This window comes from Manihot esculenta, chromosome 11, assembly GCF_001659605.2.
Source record: "Manihot esculenta cultivar AM560-2 chromosome 11, M.esculenta_v8, whole genome shotgun sequence".
Taxonomy (NCBI): Eukaryota; Viridiplantae; Streptophyta; class Magnoliopsida; order Malpighiales; family Euphorbiaceae; genus Manihot; species Manihot esculenta.
In genome coordinates, this window is record NC_035171.2 from 31,585,363 (window position 1) to 31,600,358 (window position 14,996).

A 14,996-nucleotide genomic window follows, 5' to 3' on the forward strand; every position below is an offset into this window, starting at 1 on the left:
ACTTGTTATGTGTTTATATTATTTTAGCATAAACTTTCATACCCTTAAAGTAAACCAAATAATGCAAGTTTTTTATATTGCTCCACATGCAATATATATTATTACCCAACTGAGGGGACACACAGTAGTCTTGTTGCAGAACCATGATTAGCAGCTTCTACCATATTCTACGCCAACCAGGTTGTTCTTCTATTGGGAGGGATTATAAAACTGCTCGTTTCTTGTAATCAGTTCTTTGAGTAAATTTACCCTTTCCAATTCTTAGGCAAAGAAGCTGATAGAGAGAAGAAAAGTTGGCGTAGAACAGAGGAATTGAAATTTCTTATTCATCCTTTGGAAGCATATTACGTCCTAGATTAGCGGAAGAAAACTTGGAAGGAAGATAGATATCAAGAGAAAAACGGAGTGGCCTCAGATATCACGTCAAGGGGCATTATCCTACAAAATTTTCATAAAAAAAGAAGAAACTTGGACAAGTTGCAATTGCCAATTGATATGATCCTTTGAAGCCTAGACAAGGTTAGGAATGTTAGGCTGCAAAAAGCTGAACCGGTCCACACGGCAGAGGCTTAGAAATAAGAAACTTGACTAAAGACTGGGATGATTATTCAAAAGAATAGACAAGACCTGAGAAAGGTCATACTCACAGTAGCTCAGATCCATCTTATTCAATTAAGTTAAAAACCCAACAAAGTGTTCAACCAGATTAGAAGTCTGCACAGGGGAATGCAGATCACGCTTATTACCAGTTTAACATGACATTTTACAACCGAGCAGGAAAGCATTCACGATCGCCCAAACCAATTTCTCACAAGAATATCAACTCCTTGCCCTTTATCCCTCTGAATCTCTGGCTCTGCTCTTAGCTTTTAGCTGTATATATTACTTCATGAAAAGCTTATAACCATGTCGGAACCATCCAAGTTTCTTCAAATTCACAGGCAAGGACTTCGGCTACGCTTGGGAAAGAGAGGAAAAGGAGGCGATGGGTCTCGCTTCACATTTTCCCACTGTTTTCTCGTCCTCCCATTTTCATTCCTCTCCCAAATAAAGCCTCAAAACTCCTAGTTGATAATTATGATTATAGTGAATAAATAGTCTAATTGGCCTTCTGATCGGAGGCAACCCAATTTCCGCGCAATAGACTACCAGTTAACACGATTGCCAGGTTCAATCTAATGGCTGGATAATTAATCCATATTATCATTACACAGTCCTGAAAGCACAAAAGTTTGCGTTATGCTTAATTATATGAATAAATGATTTTCTAAGGAAGAAAAAAGGAAAAAAGAAGGAAAAACGAACAGACTAATCGGCCACTCCTGTTTGTATGTGTTACAAAGCCAGTGATTTTGAGACACCAAAGCTAGTGATTCAATGATTTTGAAAACCCCATAATTCAGATAATGGAAAATTTTCGACTAACCGAATACAATTTAATCAGATGGCAAATTTTCATTTTGACGCATCCTGCACCATGCAAACGAGCACAAATCTGAAAGACATGATCATGCAGTCCAACTATCAGTAATAAACTCAAAAGTTGATCCGTGTTCGTCGGACTCTACTCACAGGCATCCACAATGCTGCTGATCTTTACAAAGAAAATTCTCTGCAAATGACTGGAAAGCCTCAATCATCTTCACTGTCATCCTGATTTTTTGGTTGATTAGGCTTCTGAGCGTTATACATCTCAGCAACCTGGAAATATATGGAAAAAGACATTTAAGTGGACAACACAAAAAGAGAGTAATAAACTTCTAAGCTAAGATAGTTTTCCTCGTTCCTCATGTTTGCAGTCAGATCTCATATTAAATCATCCAGCAAGTAGGTCTGTTTATTACCTGCTCAGATGTTGTGGCTTGCTCTGGAGACTTGTCTGCCCGGACTTTTACTAGTCGTGGAAATCGCAGCGAAACACCCTAAAGCAAGGACCCAAAAAACAATAAGCAGCTAATAATTTGATTCAACCAACAAAGAAATTGCCAGGAGAAACATATTGGAATCCGACCCAAAACAGATGCTTTTTATTTCATAAAACCATATGAAAAGCCCAAATGACACAGTTCCAAGTAAAACATCCTGAAAAGCTCAGACAAGCAATGAAATTCCAACCACAGGCACTGGGGTGATCACCACCCCAAACTGATACCCAGCATTTTGAAGATACTTAAAGACAGGTTCCAGGTAATCTAAAGATCTGGAACCCCCAAATGCAAATATAGAAAGCCAAAATTACAAAATAAGCATGGCTCAACATAAGCAATTACAAAAGCACAGGAACCGGAGACATCTTTAGTCCCTTCTACTTTTTGTTTCATGTAGAAGGTGAAAAGCACAAAAACAAACTGCCATATGTTGAATGGTTCACAGCCGTTTGGTAAAATGACAAAAGGGTAGAATGAAAATTCAGGTAATGATTTATTTGCAAAACCATGTTTCAATGTGAGGTCACAACATCAGTGTCTTGAAGCAGCCAGCTCCTGTCTGCATGGATACTTTCTTTTATGATGTATCACATTAACAGTCAAGTATTAAGAAGTTGAATTCAACCTTGTCTCTCTCTGCTTTGCCAAGTGCAGCACTGTAAACAGGGCTAATGGTCAAGTCCGCAGCTTTCACCTCCCACACCTACATTTTTTCATAATAATAATGACGATATAATGACAACAACAATAATAACAAGAAATGAGAAATTAATGCTCAGTAAATATGGTGCAAGCAAACCAAAAGTTCCACTGAACTAAGAAGAAAACAGATAACGTTATCTCAAAGAGAGAGAGCAGAACAGATATGCTTTCCCCTATGTGATCTTCTAATTTCCCACTTTTCATAAGCAAAGTAATTATTATAGTTCTAAAGCTAATTTAATCTCAATGAGCTAGCTAAAAAGAATCTAAGCAAATAGAAGTCCTTGGGGAACAATTTTACTTTTACTAATTGACAAAAATGAGTATCAAATATGGTGATGTTCAGGCAAACACATTTAGCAGCTAAATGCTAGGCCATGCAAAGCCTGCTGTTTAACTAAATTTTGAAGCTTGTCTGGTTTTTGTATAAGTTAATTTGAGCTTTCAGTTTCATCAGAAACCAACCAAAATCCACGAGCCTGAAATTTCTTTGATGTCATGAGGATGATTGCTGAAAGAAAAATGAAAGAGAACTGTTAAATTTGGGTCAGGCCTAACTCACCCCAAAAGCTAGCTCAAGGGAGAAGAGTGCCTATGGCCCATATAAAGGCCACATTACCCCTTTTCACAATTTGGGTCAGACCTAACTCACCCAAAAGCTAGCTCAAGGGGAGGAATGCCTATGGCCCATATAAGGGGCACGTTACCCCTTTCCACAATCGATGTGGGATTTAATACACCCTTCACGCCCAGAATTTTTACTGGTGCGTGGCACATTTATGGGGCGCCCAATATCGAATGGGAAGGCTCTGATACCATATTAAATTTGGGTCAGGCCTAACTCACCCCAAAAGTTAGCTCAAGGGAGAGGAGTGCCTATGGCCCATATAAAGGGCACGTTACCCCTTTCCACAATCGATGTGGGATTCAACAAGAACAATTAACTTGGCATGCAATATCCAAACAGTTTTTTAATGGCACAAGATCATGAGCTTAGAATTTCAAGTAACAGAGAAGTGTGTTTTTTTTTTTTTGTCCTTTTTTAATGTCTAAGAAAAGATTTATCCATATCCATGCAGTTCGAACCAAATACCAGATGAGAATGACCATTATGAAGATACTTGAGTCACTTGTTTCCATCCATATGGGGATTCAAGAGTCCCATTCACACTGCTTTGGGTGGTTTCAAGCGCATATTTAGGAATGAGTTGTGGAACATAATTCTATCAACCAATTAGAGTGACTATGGAGCAAAATACAAGATCCAAAGATTAGACAAGAAAATGAAAAGCAAACTCAAGAAGATGGCAAGAGTATACGCTAGTGTTCTTGAAGATGATAATTATTACCTCACTAGGCTCGAACCACACATCTGGATTAATTTTATCTCCATGCCTAAAGTATGGCTGGAACCAACTAGAAAGTTAGAATTGTCAAAGTAATGCAAACTTTACCATTATCATGAAAAGAATAACAGACCTTTGGCTTAGGAATCACTTTAGAACGAAGCCCATTAGATAGATCTTCAAGCAATTGCTCAGAAAATCCAGTTCCTGTCCATTATAACAATGATGAAAAAAAATTCTGAAAAAAAAAATTAAAAAAAAGAAGAGGAAAAACATAAAAGAGAATGGCATAAAAATTAACAAAACTCAAATTCCACGGAGCTTTATTTAAAAATAATACCTATTTTGCATATGCTTTGGTACTCTTCGTTATCAAAGTCGTAACAAGCAAGAAGAAAAGCACCATAGACACCTAAGGCCAAGCAACAATGTGTTGTGAATAAAAACAGGTTTGGACTTGAAAGTGGAATGCTCTTCCCCCCCCCCCCCCCCCTTTCTACCCGAAAACTCTGCCCCATAAAATCAACATGATCAACATGAAACTTACAGCAGCATGGGATTAGTAAATGCATATGATAAACAAAACCATGCCTGCTTACTTCAACTAAAATGGTAGTTACCTGTACGTTTCCCACGACCATGGAAAGCCCCAATTGGTACTAGATCCAGTGAATCTCCAATACTGCAGAGCACCACCAACAATGATAATCATACTCTGGTACAAGTTAATGACAAGTGGATAAAGCTGATATCCCTTAAAGCTTACTTGTCCATGTAATCTTTCTTCAATTTTAACCAATTCAGTGATCGCTTGGAAGGCTCATATGTAGCATCTTTCTTCAATGTTTTAATGATTAAACCCTCACAACTGCACATTACGATGAATAAATGACCACAATAACAGCAAGAGTTTGCCAAGTTTGTGCAAGACATCATATTTTAATAAAATGGATGTATGTAGCAGTTCCATAGTTATTTCATGAAGAAACCTTCAAGCAAAAACATGCAGGCACACATATATTAGACAAAGATAGAATACCCTATAAGATTAGACAAAGACAGGGATGGGTTTCTCAGTCCTAAAAACTTAAGCTATGAAGCAGAGACCAAGACAATGTATAAGGCCATACCAAACTTCATACTTAACCAATATAGGATTACATAAACAAGATTTAAATGCAACAAGCAATCATTAACATGCTAGAGTGAGTATATACTCAAAGTTACTTGTTGCACGCTGAAAAGTGCACAAAGCATGAGATCACAACCTTGCATCAACAGCAGCACTAAGGAAAGTTTGAATCTCCTCAAGATCATTTGATGTTACTGCTGTTGCAAACTGAAAAAATCCAGGTTCTTCCTCAAATGAGTCATAAAGCCGCTACAACCAAAGCACAGAACCATAAATGAATGAGTATTTTCTGACACAGGCACACTAATTATGTCAAAGCTAAATACAGAACATGTTAGGACCTCCATTATCACAGGATGTCATACTTGTGTTAATAAATTAATCTGGAGGCCATCATTTAACATAGCACATATATACATATACAATCCAATAGTGGCATATTCCTAGACTTGTGAAAAGTGAAAACCACTAAGAGTCCTCCCTCCTTATCTCCAGTCTCCACTCAAGCATCTTTACAGCTCTTAATTTCCTAAAAGGCTCAAAGGCCAAAGACTGAAGCCCTTTAGCATTTAGGAATTAATATTGTTAGTATAATATTTTTCAAATCCAGTTATTCTTATCGACAAATTGCACGTCTTTGAAGAGGCAAACATTTGTAGAAAGGTGCTTTATCTCTATATAAAGGGGTGCAATCCTCATGTAAGGCATGAGCCTTCTGAGTTTTAGGCTTCTGTGTCAAAAGATAGTGCAATATGCATGGTGCACACAAAATTAATCTCAATGAGATCACTTGTAAGTTGTAACTGCAAAACCTACACATACAGCTACAGCACACTCATAATAAGTCTCACAATAAACTAGACCTGGCGCAGCAGCTACTTGAAGGCTGGCTGCTGTGTAACTTTAAAAAAGTAGAGTTTTATTATAACAACATAGCCCAATACATAGCACTAAAAAAGAAGGAATAAATCTCTAAGATATCCCTAATAGTATAAAAACATCAAACTGTATGACAAATCATTAATCATACTTTTCCATCATAGCAGATCACTCTCAAAGTCTTCTTCCAAAAGACTTTATGATAGTGATTCTTGATTGCAGTAAGAATGTGACCAACAAAATTGCTTCAGAGTAAATAAATTGCCAAGTAGGACCATCATGTTGATCAGTAAACCTCTATGGCGAGAGAGAGAGAGAGAGAGAGAGAGAGAGAGAGAGAGAATTCTTGCACTGAAGAAATAAATGCTGGAAAATTATGGGCATCCCCTGCTTTAGCAGAATTGACACCATAAGCTCAAACATCAGCAGCCACGAGACACTCAGGCAGACCTTGCAGTCTATCTAACTACATATCTACAGAGTTCAGATATTTTTTCTAATAGCAAATACTAATAGTAGTTGGTAACTTCTAGATGAAAGCAACACTAACGATGCTTCACACTCAGATATGAGACACATCATACCACAATCACTTTCAAAGCTGCTAATAATATTTGAATTAAATGAGAAGGCAAAAAGGAAAGAGAGAATATACCTGTCTACGAACTTCTAGTTCTTTCTGAATAAGGGGTTCGCCATTAAGATACAAGATATCAAATGCAAATATGCAAACATTAACCTTGATGTCACTCATTGTGACATTTTTGCGTGGCCGAGTACTAAGGATCTGCAACAACATATACCATAAACATTTCATCTCAACACAAGCGCTGGCATCCTACCTGTCTATGGCAATTAATACTATCTTCTACTATATTCAAAAATTAAGATACAAATAAAGAATATAAAGAGGTTCCATTGCTAGCATATGGTATAAGTTGCTTCCACTGTATAGTTAAGACACATGTCAATAAACTGTGCCAAAACAAACTGATGACTTTTCTTCTTGAAACAAAAAGGGAGTGCAAACTATTGAAAACCATTTAGGCTAATAAACAAAACTAAAGATATACTGACAATTCATGTAGGTTTCTAGTGGTGTTCCATGCACCATGACTAAGGTAACCAACTTGAGCTAGTTTCAAACAGACGTGAACATCTACCAAAGCAAACTCAAATGCCAATAAGAAGATAGAATTGAACAGAGTTAAAGCTCATTGACAATAATATATATATATTCATTACATATATATACACGTATATATATAAAACAGATCAACTTTACCCAGTTGATTTACAGAGTCAGCATTATCTGCTGCCAATAAATCAACCAACAAAATATAATAAGTAACCATGTAAAACATTTTAAATTTCCTTTCCATCTTTCCAAATTCTTTTACTTCATCAACCAAGTTTTTTTTTTTTATTCTAGTTATCCTTGGCACTGTTTTCGCAGGTCCATTAATTTTACACTTTACATTATGTAATGCTACATCTCTATAAAAATGAATTGGATAGTTTTGTGCATTATTGTTATTTTTAATTACTTGGAAATACCAGAAGATAGCTGAATAATTTTGACAAATTATCAGTTGAAAGTAATAAAAGAACAAATGAATTGAAGTTCTTGCTAACTAAATAATTATTTATGTTTAACAGAATATGTTACCTGAAAGGGCAGAATTTTTTTTTCCTCTCTGTTGTAAGCAACAATTTCACAGTCCAAGACAAATGATTTTACAGGCTTCCTCTTTAATCTGCACATGAAATAATAAGCACCAAGCAGAAAATACTATTAGCAAATAACTAGTACTAAACAGCAAGACACTGTAAATAAAACTCCTTAAAATTATCAACTTATACTACAACACAAATAAACAACTACAAACCTCAAGTTGAGTTTACCTAGAACAGATTTCATTTGAAATTCTGAATCAGTGGAAGTAAAACATCTCACTGAAAATTTTCAAGCCAGCATTTAATAGTTCATACAAATTTGAAATGAGAATTAGAGCACACCCATCCATCAGGATTTGTGACTTACTCTTATGTTATGCACTAATGCTGCTCAAACCAAAAAAAATAAATAGAGATATCAATATGTAGATGTGGAAGTAAAATCAGGAAAAAGAAAAGGATACACTAGAGAAAGAAGAGAAGCCAGTTCAAGTATTCATATGATAGCAAACATATTTCATCTTTGGGTATGAAGCTGCAAAGATAACTATCTATCTTTTGGTGATATTACGATTTAGACTAACTTTCCCTACATGACGAGTCTCAAGGAAAAAATTCTTGAGCCTCAGAACTTCTAGGGATTTGTCTAGTAACCCCCTGTTGTTCAATTGTGTGCTGTTTAAGGCCAAAATTTTCCAATTTAAAGACGTGAATAACAGCAAAAGAAAGAAAAACAATGGCACTGCTTAATAGACAAAAAATTGGAAAAAGCCCTTGGAAATACGTTTCCCCTTTTCTTTAACCTCAATAATTTCCACAATGAAAATTAGTACCATTTTTAATTATTTGTAAACCGCCATTAACAAATTTCTCTATCTTTTCTTTTATACTGTTAATAAGTCCTAAGCATCCTTAAATTGGAAAGATTATAGGCTTAATAGTACACAATTGAATAACAGGGATCAATAAACAAAACTCAAAATGTTTAAAACTTCAAGGACTTAGAAATTGGCTCTTCCAAGCTCAAACAAATACAGTCCATACCAAGCAAGGAATAAAACCTGCCTTGAAATCGTAACAATAACATCAGGATATTTTCCAGTATTCCGCTCAGCATTTCGACTGTATATCTCGACTGTACCATTCTCCAGGTAATGTATCTGCATTATAAAAATAACATTAAGAAAACAAAAATTAATTAATTACTTAATTAAAAAATTAGAAGCCCATGACTAGTTAGTATCACCTGGGCTCGTTCACCATCATACTTGTATTCACAGGTGAATTCCATATTCTGGAACTTATCTGCTATCTCAGAAACCTTTTTTATTGACTTTGCAAGCATTGGTCCGACGGGGACACCAGGAGTAAAGCTACAAGACTTGGGAAGATTCCATACACCATCACTAAGAAGAGCAGGAACTATTTTATCATACACAGGAAGTACAGAGTAGACTTGTTTAACAATCTTTGCAGCCTGTTACGAACACAATAAAATAACACTGACTGAAGCGCAATAATATAAATTGACAAACTTTCAAATGATGACTAGATTTTCTTTCAAACACATTCCAGAAATTCATCATGGGAGCTGCTTTTTAAGCACATATTTTATTCACAACTTCCACATCTTATGTGCTAAAAAGCCTAAAGGAAGCAGAATAGCAACAATTTATAAACATTAGTCTTCTACACACTATCTTATCCAAATCATTCACAACTTTGGAGAGCAAGAATAAAAAGTAAATGAGGTCGGCTTTAACCAGCTAACAATCAATTATAGTTAATAGGAATATGTAATCATTTATTGCTCACAATATCATAAACTTGCACGGGATATGTTTGCCACATTCTTTGAGAGATCAATTTCCCTAAAATTTTCATAGTTTGTAACCATGAATAGGCCTTTGGAAGATATCAACCTTTTTATTCTCCTATTGCCCTGGTGGGGCAATATCTAGCCGTGGTCCAAACTACACATATGATGTAAGCTCTACAGTTTGTTGCTGATCTTATTCCCACTATTTACTAAAATGCTACCCCATATAATTATTCATTAAACAATCTTCCTCAACCTCAAATGGATTACAATCTATCATATATTCCCATGAGAGATCAGCCCCACATCTAAGTGCGACTACATGTTCTTCCTTCATATTAACGTACAGAAGTACTTGCTCAATTTGACATTCTGAAATTTTAAAACCTAGCATGGAGCTTGATATGGACATAAGAAAGCATACCAACGAGTCTTACTAAAACAAGTTTCTAGCAAAATAGAATTTTATGCCTTTGCATTTAATAGCCAAGAAATGAACACTTCAATGACCTTTTTGCATTTGGATTATGTATAAAGGACCAAAAAATGAAAATGGCACAAACACCCTTCATTTTTCAAATCGAACTCAGACCCTTAGGACTTGGTCGCTTGGGTTCTGCAAAGAGGTCAAAATGATCAGCTACTGACACACCAAGGAAGTTAACTAATGCCTGGGATACGAAACTGGCCTATGCCAATTGGGTTAAAAATAAAAAAATTGCTGTGCAAATTGGCAGGCATCCACTAACCAAAAATCCAGCAAAATCATTCTATTGGAAACCAATTACTACAGTCTTTGTTGGCATTAGATATCTTTGATAAAGAAATACTTTACTCTTTTGGCAGTTAATGAGGAGCCATTTATTTTGGCATCATACAAATACTAGCTAAAAAAGACATCATTGAAGATCCATTTTTTCGAAGGGGTATAACCTCATCCAGTTACCACTTAATATGGCATTTCCTTATGCATTTCATTAGTTCTTTTTCTTTCTGGTCCTTCTTCTCATGGTTGATTCCTCTTTTCATGTGTGCTACCCCAAACAACCTTTTTGTGAAATATATCATTTACTGATTCTCAAAATTGACTTGCCCTGCATGGTTTCTAACTCTATGGCAAACAAGTAAGCATGGGTTTCACTTGGCAGCATACTCAAAATAGCAAGTAATTGTATTTGTATGTGAGATATTGCCATTGCATAACCAAAACAGGACCTTCAAATAATGCATGCATAAAAATTGCTAAAGAGGTGGTTCAAACTTTCTTTAGAACAACCTGCCTAGACTAATCATACAATCAAGGAAGTAAAAGAGAAATTGGCCACCCATTCTGTCATAAGATGCATGTCATGGGTTGTCACACAACCAGGACACTGGCATCATTTTCTTGCATACATGAAATCAACTCACCTCTTCCAAAGGAGAATTGATGTGTGAAGGTGGAGTGCTATGGTTTTCATTGAATACAGCAGCTTGTCCCAGTGCTGCCAAAAGAGTCTGTCCTGCCAAACTAATTCGCAGCTTTCCCTGTAAAATGTATGCATAGAACACTTAATTAACAGAAAGAGTCAAAAAAGAAATATCATCCAGAAAAATGTTCAAAAATTTCAACCTGAAGCAGACGAATTAAATATAGAGGTTCACAGTCAGTGGCTGCAACAAGAAGTGCCTTAATATGATTCTTTTTCTTATCTTGGCTATCCTTCCCAGATTCCTAATAAGATCCAAGCAAAAACAAGGGTAAGTTAATTATAAAATTAAGTACTTTTTTTATTATATTCAATCACAAGGTCTTCATCTATTCTTTTATTGCTTATTAATTTAGAACTGTAATTTTTTTTTCCTATAGATGATATTGCTTTTCGCATACGTTCTATATTGCAGAATAGTATTTCCAACAGAGACTTTAAAGTCCGAAAATAAAGTCAAAGGTATGGGGTACCACACATTATTTCGCATAGGAAAAATCCTTACAAAGCCATGAAGATATTGTATATGACAAGGAGAGCATAGCATTAATTATTTTATGAATGGTGGGTAAAATAGAAACCAACTACATTGTTTTCCCTAATTTGGAGACTGATACCTTAATGAAGTATCATTGCTAACAAGAAACAACAACTAAGCCTTAATCCCAAACTAATTGGGATCATCTACATAGATTATTTTTTGCACTTCAGCTCTGTTTAGACCAATTCCACATTGATAAAAACTGCTAAATGTGAGAATATCACAACACCACAAAGGGAGATTTCTTGAACAAATACCAGGCGTATAAAATCCAAAGCTCATTCCTATACCACAATATTAATGCCTACAACAGGCAAATGACTTGAATGTTCATGGAGTAGAGGTATAGTATAACCATAAAATGATACTTGACCCATCAAAAACACTTGTACAAAACTTCAGCATATGGGAACCAACTAGTTGTCTTTTTTTTTTTTTCGAAATAACTGGTTACTTGTCTTAAACTAATTGTATATGGACAAAATATCGAATATTTAAAATATGTAAGAGCATGAAATTGGAAAAACTGCCTCAGATTTGAAAGTTCACCAATGAGTTTACGTAGGATAGACACTGAGTTTTAGGCAATATCATTAATTTACATCTCCCATTATCCCATAAACATCTTATTTCAAATGGGACAATTATGTTGGTGAAGACATATATTCACCAATTTCTTTTTCAATGATAGAGTAGAAGATATAAATTACAAATGAATCATAACCAATGATAGTGGAAATGATATCTTGATTCCATTAATTATCAAGACATAAGCCTTGGTTTCTTTACCACTATACCAACGCCTCATTGTTTATGTTGATCACTTTCTTTGACACCTACTAAAATTCTCCTGCTCCATCACACACAGAAGAAATTTAGCCCATGTGACTTAGTATCAAAACAGTAAACTTCTGGAAAGAAAGTACCTTGGCAATCAGCCGAAATGTATTGAAAACTTTGGCAACTGTTAATGGATCAGGCTTGCGCATCATGGATTGCGATGAGCGGCTTGCTTGAGCAACAAGGCCTAGATCTCCTGTTCCCTGCCAATCAAAATTAAGCATATAAAAGAGGAAGATGAGCCCGGAAGACAACAACCCAACTCAAATCAGAAGAGGATGAGGCTCACAAAATGTAATGCAATAATATCAAATGATGAACCAGTAACCCAAGTAAAAATCAGGTGTGAAATGCAATTGTTAGCACATCTCTTTAGGAGAATTTTCATAAATTTGACAAATAATAGCAAGGTTATTAGCAAATATCAATCAGCTCAGCAACATGCGTATCACCTCTCCCACCACCTAAAGTAAACCAGGTAACAGAATCTACAATGACATAAATATAATCTAAGCAGCTCAAATTTGTCAAATCATTAAGCTTATTTGGCATTATTGTAATCTGAGTAATTAGAAAGATCAATCAACAGAGATCATAAACTACCAGCTCCTTTTTCTATAAGTTTAATGAAACATAAGCAAAATTCAAAATCAACAATGACCTCTAATTGCTTCTTGACTTGCTTCTCAGTTCTCCCAAACGCCTCTGCAAGTGCTTTGATAATGATTGATTCTCCAATTCCCAGCTCCACTCCTTCATGCGCAGGAGCAATCTTGTTAGCCAAAAGATATACCAATGCTAGCAAATCGTCAGGCGTCGTATCCATTACAGTTCTCAACATATTGCACACCATATTAGTGATCAAAATCCTCCCGCTCTCTTTTTCAATCAACTCAAACCCCAAACAAACAAATATAAAAGGAACCCTCTCACCCTTCTCCCAAGACAACACCTTTTTGGGGTCAAAATCCCCCGGGCTCTTCTTTAATAACTCAATCTTACTCTTCAAGTCCGCAATTTCAACACGTTGTTTCTTGGTATTGATAACTCTTTCTTGACCCAATTTAACCATAGATAAACTAGGGTTTTCCGAGCTAGAGATTTGGGATTTAGTTACAATTTCATGGTCCACTGTGGACTTGCTTGTTTCATCTTGAGAATGAGTTGAGTCAGGGATAGTGGGATTCGGGGTAGTTTCTGCTTCAACGGAATTGAGGGTTTTAGCAGGGTTTTTGCGCTTTTTGGGTGAGGTGGATTGAGACTGGGGTTTTTTCTTAGCGGCGGCGCGTGCATTTGACATTAGTGTGTCAAAAGCGGAGGGGCGAGAGGACATTGTGGACTTAGGATTGAATTTAACAACGAGATGAGGAGAATTAGGAAGAAAGGGAGATTTAGAGGAGGAGAAGGAGAAAAGGAAAGAAGAGAAAAAATTGGAGCGATGAGGAAGGAAAATGAATCGCAGAGAAGAGCATGAACGGAGAGTGAGCATCAAATGGAGGGAAGAGTAGTAGTTGGGTTCTTAGACTGAGAAGGAGGGAGAGTGAGTGCTGCGAGAGCTTAGGAGAGAAAAATGGCGGGAGTTTGGCCCTGTAATGTTTCTGAGGACCAAGATGCCATTTCTGTGAAAAATTACTATTTGATCCTATATGAAATCCATTAATTACATTATTTCTTTTTAAAAATACATTAGTTTTAATTTAAAATTTTAAAAAATTTATTAATTAATTATTTTATTAATTTTAATAACTAAATATAATTAAAAAATTTAAAATACTCTTTATATAAAAAAATAATTAGTATACATAAAACATCGATTAATAGTTAAAATTAATAAAAAAAATTATCAATAGATTTAAATTTTATAAATGTTTTAGTGGTTTTTTAAAAGAATATTAAAATCAATTATGAATTTTTTTTACCAATTTTTTTTTCTAAACTTTGATGAACATTTAACATACACTAGTAAATTATTATTGATATTGAAAGTGGCAAGTTTTTGGAATCTCACATCGAGGGTTACATATATGTTAATGTTAATTTAATTATGAAAAAAGTAATTTATTTTAATATATATTCATATAGAAATGATAGTATATTTTAATTTTTATGAAAATATTTTATATAATATTCAGTGATATCTGATCTTCATAAAAAAAATAGAGTTTTTGTATATTTAAAAAAATTTAGCCGGAATAACTCACGCATTTCTTTTTTATTTATTTATTTTTTCTAAAGACGCATAATCATCATTTTATTATAGTGCGTCATTGTCATACAAAATCGTATATACGGATATATCTACCTTTTTATTACTGTTAGACGTCCATTTAATTTATTTTTAGTGTTTGTGCTGCTAGAGTCGTGATATAGTTAGGTCTATTTCCTACTCTTTTGTCACGTCAGAAAAGCTGGATTCTCTTCCGAGAAACTCGGACTTCCGTCGGTCTGACCTACTCGATTGGAGATGGAGTTGAACACTAATGTATTATCTTACATAGTTAACTTTGATGAATTTTGAATCTAAGGACTCAATTTGATGAACTTTGATGAGTTTAAAATTATTTTTTGATGTGTCACTTGAAATAAATCATATATGAATTATAGTTTTACTTAAAATTATTTATTAAATTAAAAAGAATTAATTTTTCATTTTCAATTTAAAA

The 14,996-nt window shown here is 35.0% G+C and overlaps 1 protein-coding gene across 7 annotated transcripts; it reads right to left on the minus strand.

Moving 5' to 3' along the window:
- Positions 1-569: 569 nt before the first annotated feature.
- LOC110625924 (DNA ligase 1) lies at positions 570-13,957 on the minus strand. 7 transcript variants are annotated; one of them, XR_002489634.2, is made up of 19 exons: positions 12,995-13,957; positions 12,420-12,536; positions 11,096-11,197; positions 10,894-11,010; positions 8,911-9,141; positions 8,730-8,824; positions 7,657-7,744; positions 6,643-6,774; positions 5,245-5,357; positions 4,743-4,844; positions 4,597-4,658; positions 4,317-4,388; positions 4,110-4,183; positions 3,980-4,036; positions 2,554-2,631; positions 1,845-1,922; positions 1,573-1,701; positions 1,427-1,470; positions 570-1,216 (listed from the first exon to the last, which is right to left on the minus strand). XR_002489634.2 is itself a non-coding variant. In XM_021771623.2 (17 exons), the coding sequence occupies exons 1-17, from the start codon at positions 13,820-13,822 to the stop codon at positions 1,633-1,635; spliced, it is 2,415 nt and encodes an 804-aa protein (XP_021627315.1). In that variant the 5' UTR covers positions 13,823-13,957; the 3' UTR covers positions 1,218-1,632. The 7 variants fall into 7 exon arrangements, 1 of the variants encoding a protein (XP_021627315.1); XR_002489633.2 differs by having other exon boundaries at positions 1,427-1,495; XR_002489635.2 differs by lacking the exon at positions 1,427-1,470.
- Positions 13,958-14,996: the final 1,039 nt, after the last annotated feature.